Below are 20,399 nucleotides of genomic sequence, written 5' to 3' on the forward strand. Positions count from 1 at the left end.
ACACAATGCTGTACTGATACACTGACACTGTCCTTCCCTGCCCTGTACACAATGCTGTACTGATACACTGACACTGTCCTTCCCTGCCCTGTACACAATGCTGTACTGATACACAGACACTGTCCTTCCCTGCTCTGTACACAATGCTGTACTGATACACTGACACTGTCCTTCCCTGCTCTGTACACAATGCTGTACTGATACACTGACACTGTCCTTCCCTGCCCTGTACACAATGCTGTACTGATACAGACAATGTCCTTCCCTGCCCTGTACACAATGCTGTACTGATACACTGACACTGTCCTTCCCTGCCCTGTACACAATGCTGTACTGATACACTGACACTGTCCTTCCCTGCCCTGTACACAATGCTGTACTGATACAGACACTGTCCTTCCCTGCCCTGTACACAATGCTGTACTGATACACTGACACTGTCCTTCCCTGCTCTGTACACAATGCTGTACTGATACACTGACACTGTCCTTCCCTGCCCTGTACACAATGCTGTACTGATACAGACACTGTCCTTCCCTGCTCTGTACACAATGCTGTACTGATACACTGACACTGTCCTTCCCTGCCCTGTACACAATGCTGTACTGATACACTGACACTGTCCTTCCCAGCCCTGTACACAATGCTGTACTGATACACTGACACTGTCCTTCCCTGCCCTGTACACAATGCTGTACTGATACACTGACACTGTCCTTCCCTGCCCTGTACACAATGCTGTACTGATACAGACACTGTCCTTCCCTGCTCTGTACACAATGCTGTACTGATACACTGACACTGTCCTTCCCTGCCCTGTACACAATGCTGTACTGATACACTGACACTGCCCTTCCCTGCCCTGTACACAATGCTGTACTGATACACTGACACTGCCCTTCCCTGCCCTGTACACAATGCTGTACTGATACACTGACACTGCCCTTCCCTGCCCTGTACACAATGCTGTACTGATACACTGACACTGCCCTTCCCTGCCCTGTACACAATGCCGTACTGATACACTGACACTGCCCTTCCCTGCCCTGTACACAATGCTGTACTGATACACTGACACTGTCCTTCCCTGCTCTGTACACAATGCTGTACTGATACACTGACACTGTCCTTCCCTGCCCTGTACACAATGCTGTACTGATACACTGACACTGTCCTTTCCTGCTCTGTACACAATGCTGTACTGATACACTGACAATGCCCTTCCCTGCTCTGTACACAATGCTGTACTGATACACTGACACTGTCCTTCCCTGCCCTGTACACAATGCTGTACTGATACACTGACACTGTCCTTCCCTGCTCTGTACACAATGCTGTACTGATACACTGACACTGTCCTTCCCTGCTCTGTACACAATGCTGTACTGATACACTGACACTGCCCTTCCCTGCCCTGTACACAATGCTGTACTGATACACTGACACTGTCCTTCCCTGCTCTGTACACAATGCTGTACTGATACACTGACACTGTCCTTCCCTGCTCTGTACACAATGCTGTACTGATACACTGACACTGTCCTTCCCTGCTCTGTACACAATGCTGTACTGATACACTGACACTGTCCTTCCCTGCTCTGTACACAATGCTGTACTGATACACTGACACTGCCCTTCCCTGCCCTGTACACAATGCTGTACTGATACACTGACACTGTCCTTCCCTGCCCTGTACACAATGCTGTACTGATACACTGACACTGTCCTTCCCTGCTCTGTACACAATGCTGTACTGATACACTGACACTGCCCTTCCCTGTCCTGTACACAATGCTGTGCTGATACACTGACAATGCCCTTCCCTGCCCTGTACACAATGCTGTACTGATACACTGACACTGCCCTTCCCTGCCCTGTACACAATGCTGTACTGATACACTGACAATGTCCTTCCCTGCCCTGTACACAATGCTGTACTGATACACTGACACTGTCCTTCCCTGCTCTGTACACAATGCTGTACTGATACACTGACACTGCCCTTCCCTGCCCTGTACACAATGCTGTACTGATACACTGACACTGTCCTTCCCTGCCCTGTACACAATGCTGTACTGATACACTGACACTGTCCTTCCCTGCCCTGTACACAATGCTGTACTGATACACTGACACTGTCCTTCCCTGCCCTGTACACAATGCTGTACTGATACACTGACACTGCCCTTCCCTGCCCTGTACACAATGCTGTACTGATACACTGACACTGTCCTTCCCTGCCCTGTACACAATGCTGTACTGATACAGACACTGTCCTTCCCTGCCCTGTACACAATGCTGTACTGATACACTGACACTGCCCTTCCCTGCCCTGTACTCAATGCTGTACTGATACACTGACACTGTCCTTCCCTGCTCTGTACACAATGCTGTACTGATACACTGACACTGCCCTTCCCTGCCCTGTACACAATGCTGTACTGATACACTGACACTGTCCTTCCCTGCTCTGTACACAATGCTGTACTGATACACTGACACTGTCCTTCCCTGCCCTGTACACAATGCTGTACTGATACACAGACACTGTCCTTCCCTGCCCTGTACACAATGCTGTACTGATACACTGACACTGCCCTTCCCTGCTCTGTACACAATGCTGTACTGATACACTGACACTGCCCTTCCCTGCTCTGTACACAATGCTGTACTGATACACTGACACTGCCCTTCCCTGCCCTGTACACAATGCTGTACTGATACACTGACACTGCCCTTCCCTGCTCTGTACACAATGCTGTACTGATACACTGACACTGTCCTTCCCTGCCCTGTACACAATGCTGTACTGATACACTGACACTGTCCTTCCCTGCCCTGTACACAATGCTGTACTGATACAGACACTGTCCTTCCCTGCCCTGTACACAATGCTGTACTGATACAGACACTGTCCTTCCCTGCTCTGTACACAATGCTGTACTGATACACTGACACTGTCCTTCCCTGCCCTGTACACAATGCTGTACTGATACACTGACACTGCCCTTCCCTGCTCTGTACACAATGCTGTACTGATACACTGACACTGTCCTTCCCTGCCCTGTACACAATGCTGTACTGATACACTGACACTGTCCTTCCCAGCCCTGTACACAATGCTGTACTGATACAGACACTGTCCTTCCCTGCTCTGTACACAATGCTGTACTGATACAGACACTGTCCTTCCCTGCCCTGTACACAATGCTGTACTGATACACTGACACTGTCCTTCCCTGCCCTGTACACAATGCTGTACTGATACACTGACACTGTCCTTCCCTACCCTGTACACAATGCTGTACTGATACACTGACACTGTCCTTCCCTGCTCTGTACACAATGCTGTACTGATACAGACACTGTCCTTCCCTGCTCTGTACACAATGCTGTACTGATACACTGACACTGTCCTTCCCTGCTCTGTACATAATGCTGTACTGATACACTGACACTGTCCTTCCCTGCTCTGTACACAATGCTGTACTGATACAGACACTGTCCTTCCCTGCCCTGTACACAATGCTGTACTGATACACTGACACTGTCCTTCCCTGCTCTGTACTCAATGCTGTACTGATACACTGACACTGTCCTTCCCTGCCCTGTACACAATGCTGTACTGATACACTGACACTGTCCTTCCCTGCTCTGTACACAATGCTGTACTGATACACTGACACTGTCCTTCCCTGCTCTGTACACAATGCTGTACTGATACACTGACACTGTCCTTCCCTGCTCTGTACACAATGCTGTACTGATACACTGACACTGTCCTTCCCTGCTCTGTACACAATGCCGTACTGATACGCTGACAATGTCCTTCCCTGCCCTGTACACAATGCTGTACTGATACACTGACACTGTCCTTCCCTGCCCTGTACACAATGCTGTACTGATACACTGACACTGCCCTTCCCTGCCCTGTACACAATGCTGTACTGATACACTGACACTGTCCTTCCCTGCCCTGTACACAATGCTGTACTGATACACTGACACTGTCCTTCCCTGCTCTGTACACAATGCTGTACTGATACACTGACACTGCCCTTCCCTGCTCTGTACACAATGCTGTACTGATACACTGACACTGCCCTTCCCTGCCCTGCACACAATGCTGCACTGATACACTGACACTGCCCTTCCCTGCTCTGTACACAATGCTGTACTGATACACTGACAATGTCCTTCCCTGCCCTGTACACAATGCTGCACAGATACACTGACACTGCCCTTCCCTGCCCTGTACACAATGCTGTACTGATACACTGACACTGCCCTTCCCTGCCCTGTACACAATGCTGTACTGATACACTGACAATGTCCTTCCCTGCCCTGTACTCAATGCTGTACTGATACACTGACACTGTCCTTCCCTGCCCTGTACACAATGCTGTACTGATACACTGACACTGTCCTTCCCTGCCCTGTACACAGTGCTGTACTGATACACTGACACTGTCCTTCCCTGCCCTGTACTCAATGCTGTACTGATACACTGACACTGTCCTTCCCAACAGAGGGCAGCAGAGCGGAGCCGCTGATTGGCTGTTGCAGGGAGAATTTGCATCAGTGCATTGCGGTCACTGTATCCAGAAGGTGTACCTGAGCAAGACACCCTCTGTGTTCAAGTGAAGGCAAACATCCAGTAGAGGGCACCAGAGCAGAGCCACTGATTGGATGTTACGGGGAAAATTTGCATCAGTGCATTGCGATCACTGTGTCCAGAAGGTGGTTTGTGGAGGAGCTGTTGTCAAGTGACAGTGCTATGCTCCTCTTGCTCAATGTGTGAGCTCAGGGACGTGGCTGATGCCCCTGGCTCCTTCACGTGCAGGAAGTGTGTCCAGCTGCAGCTCTTGTTTGACCGCATGACGGCTCTGGAGCTGCGGATGGACTCACTTTGGAGCATCCGCGATGCTGAGGAGGTTGTGGATAGCTCGTTTAGCGAGTTGGTCACACCACAGATTAGGATTGTTGAAGAAGAAAGGGAATGGGTGACCAAAAGGCAGCGAAAAAGCAGGAAAGCAGTACAGATCTCCCCTGCGGTCACTCCCTCCAAAACAGGTATAGCATTTTGGATACTGTTAGGGGAAATGACTCACCAGGGGAAGGCAGTAGTAGCCAGGCTCATGGCACCGTGGCTAGCTCTGCTGCACAGAAGGGCGAGAAAAAGACTGGCAGGGCTATAGTCACAGGGGATTCAATTGTAAGGGGAGTAGACAGGCGTTTCTGTGGTCGAAAACGAGACACCCGAATGGTATGTTGCCTCCCAGGTGCATGGGTCAGGGATGTCTCAGATCGGCTGCAGAACATTCTGAAGGGGGAGGGTGAACAGCCAGTTGTCGTGGTGCATATAGGCACCAATGATTTATGTAAAAAATGGGATGAGGTCCTACAATCAGAATTTAGGGAGTTAGGAGCCAAGTTAAAAAGTCGGACCTCAAAGGTAGTAATCTCAGGATTGCTACCAGTGCCACGTGGCAGTCAGAATAGAAATTGAAGAATAGTCAGAATGAATACGTGGCTTGAGAGATGGTGCAGCAGGGAGGGGTTCAGATTTTTGGGACATTGGAACCGGTTCTGGGGGCGGTGGGACCATTACAAACTGGACGGTCTACACCTGGGCCGGACTGGAACCAATGTCCTTGGGGATGCTTTTGATAACGCTGTTGGGGAGGGTTTAAACTAATGTGGCAGGGGGATGGGAACCAAATGAGGATGTTAGTGGACAGTAAGGAGGTAGTAACTAAAGCCTGTAAGGAACTAGATCATGAAGTCAGCGTGACTAAGGGGAAGTAGGTAGAGCAGATGAACTTAGGGCTTGGATTAGTACCTGGGAGTATAATATTATTGCTATTACTGAGACTTGGTTGAGGGAAGGGCATGATTGGGAACTAAATATCCCAGGATATCGATGCTCCAGGTGGGTTAGAGAGGGAGGTAAAAGGGGTGGAGGAGCGCTGTACTGAAACGTAGGTTCTGAGAGTAGATTGGAGAGATTGGGAATGTTCTGTTTGGAGAGGAGATAGAGATGTTCAAAGTCATGAGGAGGCTGGATTGAGTAGATGGGGAGAAGCTGTTCCCACTCATGAAAGGATCAAGAACATGAGGGAATAGATTGAAAGTGATTTACAACAGAAGCAAATGTGATGTGAGAAAGAACATTGTCACACGACTGTTTGGGTCTGGAATGTTCTGTCTGGATGTGTGGTGGGGACAGGTTATTCCGATCCCAGACTAGACCTCAGCTGAGACTGGGATACTGAACAGAAACTCCAATATTTTAGTTTAATTTTGTGAGGAATGGACACCTCGCTCCAGGAGTGATTTGACAAAGAAATAGGGATCTGGTAAATGAAAACAAACTTTATTCCCAACACAGTACTAAAATATCTTTAACATCATACACAAGAAAATAGTTTACAATGACCCCTGAAATAATGCTGATCAATACAGCGACACAATGACCTTTAACTGCTATCTTTATTCCCACTCAAACAACAAAACCATCTCAGATCTCAATCCACTTTTAAATACAGTTAGTACTCTGGAATACCTGTGATGGAAAGATGTCTTCAATACCCCAGATGTGGAGATGCCAGCGTTGGACTGGGGTGAGCACAGTAAGAAGTCTTACAACACCAGGTTAAAGTCCAACAGGTTTGTTTCGAATCACTAGCTTTCGGAGCGCTGCTCCTTCCTCAGGACTTTAACCTGGTGTTGGAAGACTTATTGAATCCCCCACTTTGAGAAAGAGAGATCTTTCCAGACTGTTTGAAAAATGAGGCATGACACCCTGTCAGAATAATGCAGAATCTCTGGCTACATTTCTTCAGAAACCTTCTCCGTCCCCCTTCCAACCCAAACTAACTGAACCTCAATACCCACTGTTTCAGTGTCTGGCTTATCCCATTAAATACACACAGAAACAGAGAAAATAGGGGCAGGAGGAGACCATTCAGACCCTCGAGAATCCTCGTGGCTGGTCATCAACTTCAATACCCTCATCAGTTTAAGATTATTGGTCAGGCTCATCGTGTAGCTCTCATGCACAGAATTCCTACAGTGCTGAAGGAGGCCATTCAGCCCATCGAGTCTGTACCCACCCTCTGAAAAAGCACCCTACTTAGGCCCATTCCCCCACCCAATCCCCAAAACCCTGGAATCACACTTGCTAGAAGCGACATGTATACATATGTCGGGTCCTGTTCTCTGCAGGAAAAAGGAGTATGTCCAGACATTGCACCTTTATTGATAAGCAAATGCATGGGAGGCGATGACTCCCTAGTGTATTTGCCGTGCTAATGTCTCGACATGGAGGAGCAGAGGGCAGAGTCGCAGAATAAGGGGGAGCTGATTGCAAGCAGATTGGAGGAAGAATTTCTTCTCTCAGAGGCTGTGAACCTTTGGGGTTCTTTAACCCAGGCAGCAGTGGAGGCCGAGTCCTTGAACTTATTCAAGGTGTCTATCGATAGGTTTCCATCAGTTTGGGAATTATGGGTTACGGAGAGAAGGCAGGAAAGGGGACTTAGATCAGCCATGATCTTATTAAATGGTGGAGCAGTCTCGAAGGGCTGAATGGCCCACTCCTGTTCTTATTTCTTATAGTCGATCAGACGTGACTTGCCAACCAATCAGAGTCCCTTTTATCATGCGGTATAAATTGTTGTTCCCTTTGAAATTTGGCAATCTCACATCTGTCCTGGTGAGTGCAAGACTAAAAGCTTCGACAGCATGGCTCTTTATTCAACACTACTGAAGAACAAGGTTGTCCATTGTGACCCTTACTATTTAATTCCTTCGTCGATGATCTATTCAATAGCATTGTAAACAAAGTAGATCCCGGGAATAAAAATAGAAAATGCTGGAAAGACTGGATCCCATCACGTTTCTCCCCCTCGTCAGCTCGGAAGAACAGTCATGAGGATTGGAAACATTAACTCTGTTTCTCTCTCCTCAGATGCTGCCAGACTTGCTGAGCCGTTCCAGAATTTTCTGTTTTTATGTGTTGTGTGAACTGATGTTTATCCAGCTTAATAAACTGTTAAAGGCTGCGGACTTGTATCCATCTGAGAAATATGAAGAGACATAATGAAATAAGTAGTCATGAATATTCTTGTTAGTTTTCTTTTATTTATTTTTGGGGTGTGGGCATCGCTGGTAAGTCCAGCATTTATTGCCCATCCCTAATTGCCCTTGAGAAGGTGGTGATGAACTGCCTTCTTAAACTGCTGCAGTCCATGAGGTGTAGGTACAACCACAGTGCTGTTAGGGAGGGAGTTTCAGGATTTTAACCCAGTGACAGTGAGAGAATGGTGATATGTTTCCAAGTCAGGATGGTGTGTGTGGCTTGGAGTGGTCCCATGAACCTGCCTTTGATCATCTGGGTGGGAGAGGTGACAGCTGAGGGGAAGGCCAAGGAAAGTTGCTTCAGTGCATCTTGTAGATGGTACATAATGCAGCCACTGTGCACTCCTGGTGGATTGAGATGGTGGATTATTGAGCTACTTGTCAATAAAAAACCTTTAAACAAAGTGCAATGCGATTTGGCTAAGGTCTTTCTTCTCGTCCAGATCAATATTTTGAATTTTGTGTTCACCAATAACTCGGTATTTTATTCATGTGAATTTCCTCTGGGTGTGTTCAGAGAGTAATGAGGCCTGACTTTAACTCTGTACACGTGCCTGGGTTTGAGTGAGTTACAATCTCACCCTGTGCTTGCTGAATAGATGGAGACTTGTCTTTCCCAGGCTGGAAGCTGTAGTTAGGATTTTCTAATGAAGTGACCCATTAAACTGATGCGAAGGATGACATTTTCTGGGCATTATGTGTGGACAGAGTGGAGGAGCCCATATCAGAAATTGTGTTTGGCATTAATCCACTTCCAGAGCTGATCCCAGGGTTCGCTGCCATTGAGATTAACAGCAGGAAAGACGGATGGGTTTCAGGAGGGTTTCAGGAATCTTTGCTGCCACTTTCTCCGTTCTAGTTCTGTCTTGGAAATGCTTAACGCCCAAGATGTAAACCCACCCCCTCTGCAGGGGGACTGATGGAAGCACACGCAATGGTTTTGTGGCGATAATGTGGAATATTTCCTCCCTAGATTATCTTCATCCAACAGTATTGAAGGTAAAATTCCCTGGTGGATAATCTCCTAACTCTGTTCAATACATTCATGTCTTAAATTTAGGGGCCACCAAAGACATGGGAAAAATGTTGGGTGGTGATGAAGAGAAGGATCCGGATGCTGAGAAAAAGGAAGAAGAGAGATTAGAAGCTATTCGACAAGAAGAGGAAGAACGTGCAGGAAAATACGCTAAAATGGAGGCAGAGCGGGAAGTAATGCGACAAGGAATCCGCGATAAGGTTAGTTTGATTTTCTGGTGGAGAAAACGTAACAACTCATTTAGCCATTTGAAAGTTGGCATTGATTGTTTGATTTTGTGATGTACATGGATGCTGATAATTGTTGCATTTATATTCAGGCCAACCCTGGAATATCAGTCATGTTAACAGAACCTTGATATGTTACTGCTGAAAATGATCAAGAGTTGGTGATAATCCAGACTCTCCTTTTCTCACGGGCCACAAACTTCCATAAAGATATAGGGGGCGATTCTCCCAGCCCCGCGCCAGGCCGGAGAATCGGAGTAACCGCGCCACGACACCCCAAAGCCGGTGCGCGATTCTCCGAGGTGCGGAGAATCGGCACCATTTGCGCCGGTGCGTTTGGCCCGGCACCGCCCGCTGGAATCGGCAGGGCCGCCGATTCTCCGGACGGGCCGAGTGGCCGCGTGGTTACAACAGAGTCCCACCGGCACCTTTCACTCCTGGTCCGTTACGGTGGGAACTCTGTGCGAACGGTTGGAGGGCAGCCTATGGGGGGAGAGGGGGGCTCCTTCACCGGGGGGGGCTCCTTCACCGGGGGGGGGGGGCTCCTTCACCGGGGGGGGGCTCCTTCACCGGGGGGGGGGGCTCCTTCACCGGGGGGGGGCTCCTTCACCGGGGGGGGGCTCCTTCACCGGGGGGGGGGGCTCCTTCACCGGGGGGGGCCCCTTCACCGGGGGGGGGCTCCTTCACCGGGGGGGGGGGGGGCTCCTTCACCGGGGGGGGCTCCTTCACCGAGGGGGGGCTCCTTCACCGGGGGGGGGCTCCTTCACCGGGGGGGGGCTCCTTCACCGGGGGGGGCTCCTTCACCGGGGGGGGCTCCTTCACCGGGGGGGGGCTCCTTCACCGGGGGGGGGGGCTCCTTCACCGGGGGGGGGCTCCTTCACCGGGGGGGGCTCCTTCACCGGGGGGGGGGCTCCTTCACCGGGGGGGGACTCCTTCACCGGGGGGGGGGCTCCTTCACCGGGGGGGGGGGCTCCTTCACCGGGGGGGGCTCCTTCACCGGGGGGGGGCTCCTTCACCGGGGGGGCTCCTTCACCGGGGGGGGCTCCTTCACCGGGGGGGGCTCCTTCACCGGGGGGGGGGCTCCTTCACCGGGGGGGGCTCCTTCACCGGGGGGGGCTCCTTCACCGGGGGGGGCTCCTTCACCGGGGGGGGCTCCTTCACCGGGGGGGGGGGGCTCCTTCACCGGAGGGGGGCTCCTTCACCAGGGGGGGGGGCTCCTTCACCGGGGGGGGCTCCTTCACCGGAGGGGGGCTCCTTCACCGGAGGGGGCTCCTTCACCGGGGGGGGGGCTCCTTCACCGGGGGGGGCCCCTTCACCGGGGGGGGCTCCTGCACCGGGGGGGGGCTCCTTCACCGGGGGGGGGGGGCTCCTTCACCGGGGGGGGGGGCTCCTTCACCGGGGGGGGGGCTCCTTCACCGGAGGGGGCTCCTTCACCGGAGGGGGCTCCTTCACCGGGGGGGGGGCTCCTTCACCGGGGGGGGCTCCTTCACCGGGGGGGGCTCCTTCACCGGGGGGGGCTCCTTCACCGGGGGGGGCTCCTTCACCGGGGGGGGGGGGCTCCTTCACCGGAGGGGGGCTCCTTCACCAGGGGGGGGGGCTTCAATGGGGTCTGGCCCGTGATCGGGCCCACCGATTGGCGGGCTGGCCTCTCCCCCACCCCCGGGCCTACTTTCTGGTGCGGCCGACCCCGAACACCGACTGCATCTTGAGTCGGGGCCGGCGCGCTAAAGAAATCCCCCGCGCATACGCAGGATGACGCGGCCCAACTGCGCATACGCAGGATGACGCGGCCCAACTGCGCATACGCAGGATGACGCGGCCCAACTGCGCATACGCAGGATGACGCGGCCCAACTGCGCATACGCAGGATCACGTGGCCCAACTGCGCATGCGCAGGATGACGCGGCCCAACTGCGCATGCGCAGGATGACGCGGCCCAACTGCGCATACGCCTGATGACGCGGCCCAACTGCGCATACGCAGGATGACGCGGCCCAACTGCGCATGCGCAGGATGACGCGGCCCAACTGCGCATGCGCAGGATGACGCGGCCCAACTGCGCATACGCCTGATGACGCGGCCCAACTGCGCATACGCAGGATGACGTGGCCCAACTGCGCATAAGCAGGATGACGCGGCCCAACTGCGCATACGCAGGATGACGCGGCCCAACTGCGCATACGCAGGATGACGCGGCCCAACTGCGCATACGCAGGATGACGCGGCCCAACTGCGCATACACAGGATGACGCGGCCCAACTGCGCATACGCAGGATGACGCGGCCCAACTGCGCATACGCAGGATGACGCGACCCAACTGCGCATACGCAGGATGACGCGGCCCAACTGCGCATACGCAGGATGACGCGGCCCAACTGCGCATACGCAGGATGACGCGGCCCAACTGCGCATACGCAGGATGACGCGGCCCAACTGCGCATACGCAGGATGACGCGGCCCAACTGCGCATACGCCTGATGACGCGGCCCAACTGCGCATACGCAGGATGACGCGGCCCAACTGCGCATGCGCAGGATGACGCGGTGCTGCGAAAGGAGGGTGGAGCAGCGTGAACCGCTCCAGCGCCGTGCTGGACCCCTGCGGGGGCCAGAATCAGACGGCGTTCACGACGGCGCAAACACTTGGGCCCAATATTGCAGAATCGCCCCCCACAGGCTGGATTTTCCGGCCCCACTATAATGGGATATGCCGAGGAAGATTCAACCGCCCGGCCAAAAGCTCATTGATTTTGGGCAGGACCGGACAATCCCAGTCACTGGTCAATCTCATGTGACATGTGATAAGTCAGAGAATATGGCCATTCTGCAAGTTTATTCTCTATTTCTCGTTGTCTGCCATGTTCTCATCTCTCTTCCCTGTTGCTTTTGTTGTGTATCAGGGGCCGTGTGGAACGTAGCTCTGAGGAAGGAAGTGTATAAATGAGTGTCCAGGGTAAAATGTTGCAACAGACAATTTGTGTCCCTTGTTTGTCCCGTGATGGCCGTGCCTTCAGTACCTGGGCCCCTAACCTCGGGAATTCACCCCCTCCCCCCCCCAACTATACCTCCCCCCCTCTCCTAAAACCTGTGACATTGTCTCCCACATCTCCTTATTCACTCAGTTTCAAATTTTATTTGATGATTATACGTTTATATTGCACCTTCAACATGAACAGAACATAAGAACATAAGAACTAGGAGCAGGAGTAGGCCATCTGGCCCCTCGAGCCTGCTCCGCCATTCAATGAGATCGCGGCTGATCTTTTGTGGACTCAGCTCCACTTTCCGGCCCGAACACCATAACCCTTAATCCCTTTATTCTTCAAAAAACTATCTATCTCTATCTTGAAAACATTTAATGAAGGAGCTTCAACTGCTTCACTGGGCAAGGAATTCCATAGATTCACAACCCTTTGGGTGAAGAAGTTCCTCCTAAACTCAGTCCTAAATCTACTTCCCCTTATTTTGAGACTATGCCCCCTAGTTCTGCTGTCACCCGCCAGTGGAAACAATCTGCCCGCATCTATCCTATCTATTCCCTTCATAATTTTAAATGTTTCTATAAGATCCCACTACACCCTTCTAAATTCCAACGAGTACAATCCCAGTCTACTCAACCTCTCCTCGTAATCCAACCCCTTCAGCTCTGGGATTAACCTAGTGAATCTCCTCTGCACACCCTCCAGTGCCAGTACGTCCTTTCTCAGGTAAGGAGACCAAAACTGAACACAATACTCCAGATGTGGCCTCACTAACACCTTATACAATTGCAGCATAACCTCCCTAGTCTTAAACTCCATCCCTCTAGCAATGAAGGACAAAACTCCATTCGCCTCCTTAATCACCTGTTGCACCTGTAAACCAACTTTTTGCGACACATGCACTAGCACACCCAGGTCCCTCTGCACAGCGGCATGCTTTAATATTTTATCATTTAAATAATAATCCTGTTTGCTGATATTCCTACCAAAATGGATAATCTCACATTTATCAACATTGTATTACATCTGCCAGACCCTAGCCCATTCACTTAACCTATCTAAATCTCTCTGCAGACTTCTGGTATCCTCTGCACTTTTTGCTTTACCATTCATCTTAGTGTCGTCTCCAAACTTGGACACATTACCCTTTGTCCCCAACTCCAAATCATCTATGTAAATTGTGAACAATTGTGGGCCCAACACTGATCCCTGAGGGACACCACTGGCTACTGATTAGTAAGTTTGCGGATGACACAAAGGTTGGTGGAATTGCGGATAGCGAAGAGGACTGTCAGAGGATACAGCAGGATTTAGATCATTTGGAGACTTGGGCTGAGAGATGGCAGATGGAGTTTAATCCGGACAAATGTGAGGTAATGCATTTTGGAAGGTCTAATGCAGGTAGGGAATTTACAGTGAATGGTAGAACCCTCAAGAGTATTAACAGTCAGAGATATCTAGGTGTACAGGTCCACAGGCCACTGAAAGGGGCAACACAGGTGGAGAAGGTAGTCAAGAAGACATACGGCATGCTTGCCTTAATTGGCCGGGGCATTGAGTATAAAAATTGGCAAGTCATGTTGCAGCTGTACAGAACCTTAGTTAGGCCACACTTGGAGTTAGAGGGGGAAAGTTTAAGGGAGATGTGCGTGGAAAGTTTTTTACGCAAAGGGTGGTGGGTGCCTGGAACACTTTACCAGCGGAGGTGGTAGAGGCGGGCATGATAGCATCATTTAAGAGGCATCTAGACAGGTATATGAATGGGCGGCAACAGAGGGAAGTAGACCTTGGAAAATAGGAGACAGGTTTAGATAAAGGATCTGGATCGGCGCTGGCTGGGAGGGCCGAAGGGCCTGTTCCTGTGCTGTACTTTTGTTTTTTGATTGCAAACCAGAGATACACCCATTAATCCCCACTCTTTGCTTTCTATTAATTAACCAATCCTCTATCCATGCTACTACTTTACCCTTAATGCCATGCATCATTATCTTATACAGCAATCTTTTGTGTGGCACCTTGTCAAAAGCTTTCTGGAAATCCAGATATACCACATCCATTGGCTCCCCGTTATCTACTGCACTGGTAATGTCCTCAAAGAATTCCACTAAATTAGTGAGGCACGACTTGCCCTTTATGAACCCATGCTGCGTCTGCCCAATGGGACAATTTCCATCCAGATACCTCGCTATTTCTTCCATGATGATAGATTCCAGCATCTTCCCTACTACCGACGTTAAGCTAACGGGCCTATAATTTCCTGCTTTCTGCCTACCTCCTTTTTTAAACAGTGGTGTCACATTTGCTAATTTCCAATCCACCGGGACAGAGTCTAGTGAATTTCGGTAAATTATCACTAGTGCATCTGCAATTTCCCTAGCCATCTCTTTTAGCACTCTGGGATGCATTCCATCAGGGCCAGGAGACTTGTCTACCTTTAGCCCCATTAGCTTGCCCATAACTACCTTCTTCGTGATAACAATCCTCTCAAGGTCCTCACCTGCCATAGCCTCATTTCTATCAGTCGCTGGCATGTTATTTGTGTCTTCCACTGTGAAGACCGACCCAAAAAACCTGTTCAGTTCCTCATCCATTTCCTCATCTCCCATTATTAAAACTCCCTTCTCATCCTCTAAAGGACCAATATTTACCTCAGCCACTCTTTTTTTGTTTTATATATTTGTAGAAACTTTTACTGTCTGTTTTTATATTCTGAGCAAATTTACTCTCATAATGTATCTTACTCTTCTTTATAGCTTTTTTAGTAGCTTTCTGTTACCCCCTAAAGATTTCCCAGTCCTCTAGTCTCCCACCAATCTTTGCCACTTTGTGTGCTTTTTCCTTCAATTTGATACTCTCCCTTATTTCCTTAGATATCCAAGGTCGATTTTCCCTCTTTCTACCATCCTTCCTTTTTGTTGGTATAAACTTTTGCTGAGCACTGTGAAAAATCGCTTGGAAGGTTCTCCACTGTTCCTCAACTGTTTCACCATAAAGTCTTTGCTCCCAGTCTACCTTAGCTAGTTCTTCTCTCATCCAATTGTAATCTCCTTTGTTTAAGCACAAAACAGTAGTGTTTTATTTTACCTTCTCACCCTCTCTCTGTATTTTAAATTCCACCATATTGTGATCGCTCCTTCCGAGAGGATCCCTAACTATGAGATCATTAATCAATCCTGTCTCATTACACAGGACCAGATCTAGGATTGCTTGTTCCCTTGTAGATTCCATTACATACTGTTCGAGGAAACTATCACGGATACATTCTATAAACTCCTCCTCAAGGCTGCCTTGACCGACCTGGTTAAACCAATCGACATGAAGATTAAAATCCCCCATGATAACTGCTGTACCGTTTCTACATGCATCAGTTATTTCTTTGTTTATTGTCTGCCCCACCATAATGTTACTATTTGGTGGCCTATAGACTACTCCTATCAGTGACATTTTCACCTTACTATTCCTGATTTCCACCCAAATGAATTTAACCTTATCCTTCCTGGCACCGATGTCGTCCCTTACTATTGCCCGGATGTCATCCTTAAATAACAGAGCAACACCACCTCCCTTACCATCCACTCTGTCCTTCCGAATAGTTTGATACCCTCGGATATTTAACTCCCAGTCGTGACCATCCTTTAACCATGTTTCAGTAATGGCCACCAAATCACAGTCATTCACGATGATTTGCGCATTCAGGTAAAGTACACTTATGTTGGCTTTTATACATCTGCTTTGAATCTTAACACCTCGATCAGTCACCTCTCCTAAGTTATGTTTCCATTTAACTTTTCTCCTAATTTTCCTTGTCGTTGAATCCATATCTTCATGTAAATAACCGGCTGCTTCGCTTTCCATTTTATGTTTTTACTTCCAGTTTTATCCCGTTTAGTATTACTGGGCCTATTCACTGAGCTCCCCTCAGTCACTGCACCTTGTACTGTCGCCCTTTTTGATTGTTGACTGTGGCTTCTCTGCCTTACACTTTCCCCCTTACTGCTTTTTGTTTCTGTCCCTGTTTTAGTACCTTCCGACTTAGTGCATCGGTTCCCATCCCCTTGCTACATTAGTTTAAACCCTCCCCAACAGCTTCACAGGAGCACCATCAAAGCAGTTACAATGACAAATGAGCAAAAGTTTGGTCAAAGAATCAGGTTTTAAGGACATATTAAAGGAGGACTTGGTGAGACTTAGAATGATAGAAGTGAAGAGGAAAGAAAAGGAAAAAAATATAGCCAACAGATTGTCAGATTTGAAATGTAATGCTAGTTTCAGGAGCTGTCTGGTGATAACTGTGAGAATTAATGGCAAATAAAATGGAAGCAATTAAATTGTTCAACCTATTGGACGTTATATAGAATCTTCTTTCGCTACCCAACAGTTTTCTCTTATTATACACTCTCCATCTCTGTAAAGACAGCCTTAGGCAAGGTACAAGTTAACAGAAGTGTCACAAAGTTGTTGATAGTGACCCATCCATGTTCTGGAGAAGAATCAGCAAACAGCTGATTATCAAACTACAGCAACCAGCAGAACAGAGGGGGAACTCAAAGCACATTTATGCAGCCTGACACCAGGCAAAAGAGGAAACCAGGTCTCTGTGTTTTCTGCCATTCATCCTGGTCCTTTATCAAGGTCAAGAAACCAATTCTTGCATTTCTGTGGAATGAGTTAATACCAAGTGAACAATTCCTGAATGAAAACAAACAAACGGCGACACATCTGAAATCTTGTCTTGTGAAACAGAATTTGTGACTGCCCAACGTAGTGTCTGGAATTCCACAGTCACAATTTCCATTTCTTGTTTGCATCAGGTATAAAGTAGGATTCTCACAAATAACCAGCAAACAATGGGTGTGACAGAGATTATCACTGCTCACTGCAATCACCATATTAATGTTCACTCAGGAACAACATCTATTGCGACGGGAAGGAGCTGCCAATAAGCTGCAGGGCATGAGGACATAATAAATAATAAATCTGCACCATTCATTTCAAAGTAGACGGGCAAATGATGGGCCATGGATAAGAATTATTATGCATAATTAATTCAAATCAGTTAGATATTTATTTTTTGACAGATTGATGAATATCACAAATCCTCCATAGCTGTTTCCAAATGTTTTATTTTTTATGAAGCGCTTTTGAAATTTGCAGCTCGGTCCCCAAGGTCTCTGTGTGCAGCATTGGACAAATCCATCGGGAATCTTCATCTTAACTGGGAGAAATACCGGAGTGTTCAGCAATTTCTGGAATCTATTCTCCCTCATAGCTGAAGGACAACGGATGTCCTTGGAATCTAACTTTATCCAATGCTGTACAGTTATAATTAGCAGCAGAGTTTGGAAGTAGCAACTTGGTTGTGATAGAAATATTTGCCTCTGGACCTTTAAATTGTGGGTTTAATCTGCTGATTGAGACCAGTGCTGTCAGCGTGCTGTACTGTTCAAAGTAATTCCTCAAAGAATGAGGAATTAGGGTTGGCATGGTGGCACAGTGGTTAGCACTGCTGTTTCACAGCTCCAGGGGCCTGGCCTTGTGTCACTCTCTGTGCGGCGTTTGCATTTTCTCCCCGTGCCTGCGTGGGGTTCCTCCTACAGTCCACAGATGTGCAGTTTGGTGGATTGGCCGTGATAAATTACCCCTTAGCATCCAAATGCTGGGGTAACTGGGTTATGGGAATAGGATGGGGACGTGGGCCAGTGCAGACTTGATGGGCTGAATGGCCTCCTTCTCCCTTTTATGATTCGACATCTGTCCCCCATTCGCTGATCGCTAGCGTCCACCTCCCCCCCCCCCCCCCCCCCCCCCGTCCTGTCTCCATCTCTTGAAAGTGGCGTCCGGCATGGCTGATGGGAATGTGTGGTTTCCACAGGTGGCCATGGTGGACATCCCGGTTAGACCTAAGTGTTGTCTCACCTGGTTCCCGGTTTCTGCCATTGCCACCTCCACTGGGCTGGACGTGTACTTTGCTGGAAGGAGCATCGGGAACAGGCGCCACTCCCAGATTCGGGATTCTCCGGCTGATCGCCGATCAACGTCGGGAAAGGGAGAATCCCACCCCCTGGGCGGGGGTCTCCATTAGCCAACAGCTAAATCGGGAAAGGTGATTGGCCGGAGAATCGGTTCTGATGCCAAAATCACGGCAGGCATCGATCTGACGCCAAATCGCAATTCTTCATTACCTCGGCAGCGGCATTAATGCGTTCCGGACACCGTTTGCATATCATTAGCCGGCATTGCCCGGTATTCCCATGGCCTCCGTGATTCTCCGCCTCTGATGGGCCGAGTTCCAGACGCCTCGGTTTACTTATGCTTTTAAAAATCATGAAAGCAGCGCAGCAGATGCTGATAGAGAGAGAGGCGGTATGGAAGTTGTCCAACATCCCCATGGTTTTCTGACAGTTGTGCAGGTGGCTGGGGGGGTTTGCCAGGGCTGGGGGGGAGTAGCGGGGAGCGGCCAGAAGGTGGGCTGTGGGGTTGGGGTGGACAAGCTTGGAGCGTCATTGCCGCAGCCGGCAAGGCAGCCATTCAGCTGCGCACACCGCTGACTGCCCACTGTCCTCTGGCCCCAGCTGACCCAACAGCTGTATGGTCGCGCTCCAGCACAACCAGTGCCACCATGTTGGCTGGGATGAGTGTGTGTGGGGAGTGTAATATGTGTGTGAGGCTGGGATGAGTGTGTGTGTGGAGTGTAATGTGTGTGTGCGGCTGGGATGAGTGTGTGTGGGGAGTGTAATGAGTGTAATGTGTGTGTGCGGCTGGGATGAGTGTGTGTGGGGAGTGTAATGTGTGTGTGTGGCTGGGATGAGTGTGTGTGGGGAGTGTAATGTGTGTGTGCGGCTGGGATGAGTGTGTGTGGGGAGGGTAATGTGTGTGTGCGGCTGGGGTGAGTGTGTGTGGGGAGTGTAATGTGTGTGGGGCTGGGATGAGTGTGTGTGGGGAGTGTAATGTGTGTGTGTGGCTGGGATGAGTGTGTGTGGGGAGTGTAATGTGTGTGGGGCTGGGATGAGTGTGTGTGGGGAGTGTAATGTGTGTGTGCGGCTGGGATGAGTGTGTGTGGGGAGTGTAATGTGTGTGGGGCTGGGATGAGTGTGTGTGGGGAGTGTAATGTGTGTGTGTGGCTGGGATGAGTGTGTGTGGGGAGTGTAATGTGTGTGGGGCTGGGATGAGTGTGTGTGGGGAGTGTAATGTGTGTGTGCGGCTGGGATGAGTGTGTGTGGGGAGTGTAATGTGTGTGTGTGGCTGGGATGAGTGTGTGTGGGGAGTGTAATGTGTGTGGGGCTGGGATGAGTGTGTGTGGGGAGTGTAATGTGTGTGTGTGGCTGGGATGAGTGTGTGTGGGGAGTGTAATGTGTGTGTGTGGTTGGGATGAGTGTGTGTGGGGAGTGTAATGTGTGTGTGCGGCTGGGATGAGTGTGTGTGGGGAGTGTAATGTGTGTGTGTGGTTGGGATGAGTGTGTGTGGGGAGTGTAATGTGTGTGTGCGGCTGGGATGAGTGTGTGTGGGGAGTGTAATGTGTTTGTGCGGCTGGGATGAGTGTGTGTGGGGAGTGTAATGTGTTTGTGCGGCTGGGATGAGTGTGTGTGGGGAGTGTAATGTGTGTGTGCGGCTGGGATGAGTGTGTGTGGGGAGTGTAATGTGTGCGTGCGGCTGGGATGAGTGTGTGTGGGGAGTGTAATGTGTGTGAGGCTGGGATGAGTGTGTGTGGGGAGTGTAATGTGTGTGAGGCTGGGATGAGTGTGTGTGCGGAGTGTAACGTGTGTGTGCGGCTGGGATGAGTGTGTGTGGGGAGTGTAATGTGTATGTGTGCGGCTGGGATGAGTGTGTGTGGGGAGTGTAATGTGTGTGTGAGGCTGGGATGAGTGTGTGTGGGGAGTGTAATGTGTGTGAGGCTGGGATGAGTGTGTGTGCGGAGTGTAACGTGTGTGTGCGGCTGGGATGAGTGTGTGTGGGGAGTGTAATGTGTATGTGTGCGGCTGGGATGAGTGTGTGTGGGGAGTGTAATGTGTGTGTGAGG

General features: G+C 50.0%; 1 protein-coding gene across 1 annotated transcript in view; it reads left to right on the forward strand.

The window, feature by feature from the left end:
- The window catches only part of LOC119963578 (complexin-1), a 193,317-nt gene that overhangs the window by 116,465 nt on the left and 56,453 nt on the right, over positions 1-20,399 (forward strand). Inside the window, exon 3 of the mRNA XM_038792908.1 lies at positions 9,200-9,375. Within this exon, the coding sequence (XP_038648836.1) occupies positions 9,200-9,375 (176 nt within the window). The remainder of the gene's footprint in view (positions 1-9,199; positions 9,376-20,399) is intronic.

Source organism: Scyliorhinus canicula, chromosome 3 (genome assembly GCF_902713615.1).
Source record: "Scyliorhinus canicula chromosome 3, sScyCan1.1, whole genome shotgun sequence".
Taxonomy (NCBI): Eukaryota; Metazoa; Chordata; class Chondrichthyes; order Carcharhiniformes; family Scyliorhinidae; genus Scyliorhinus; species Scyliorhinus canicula.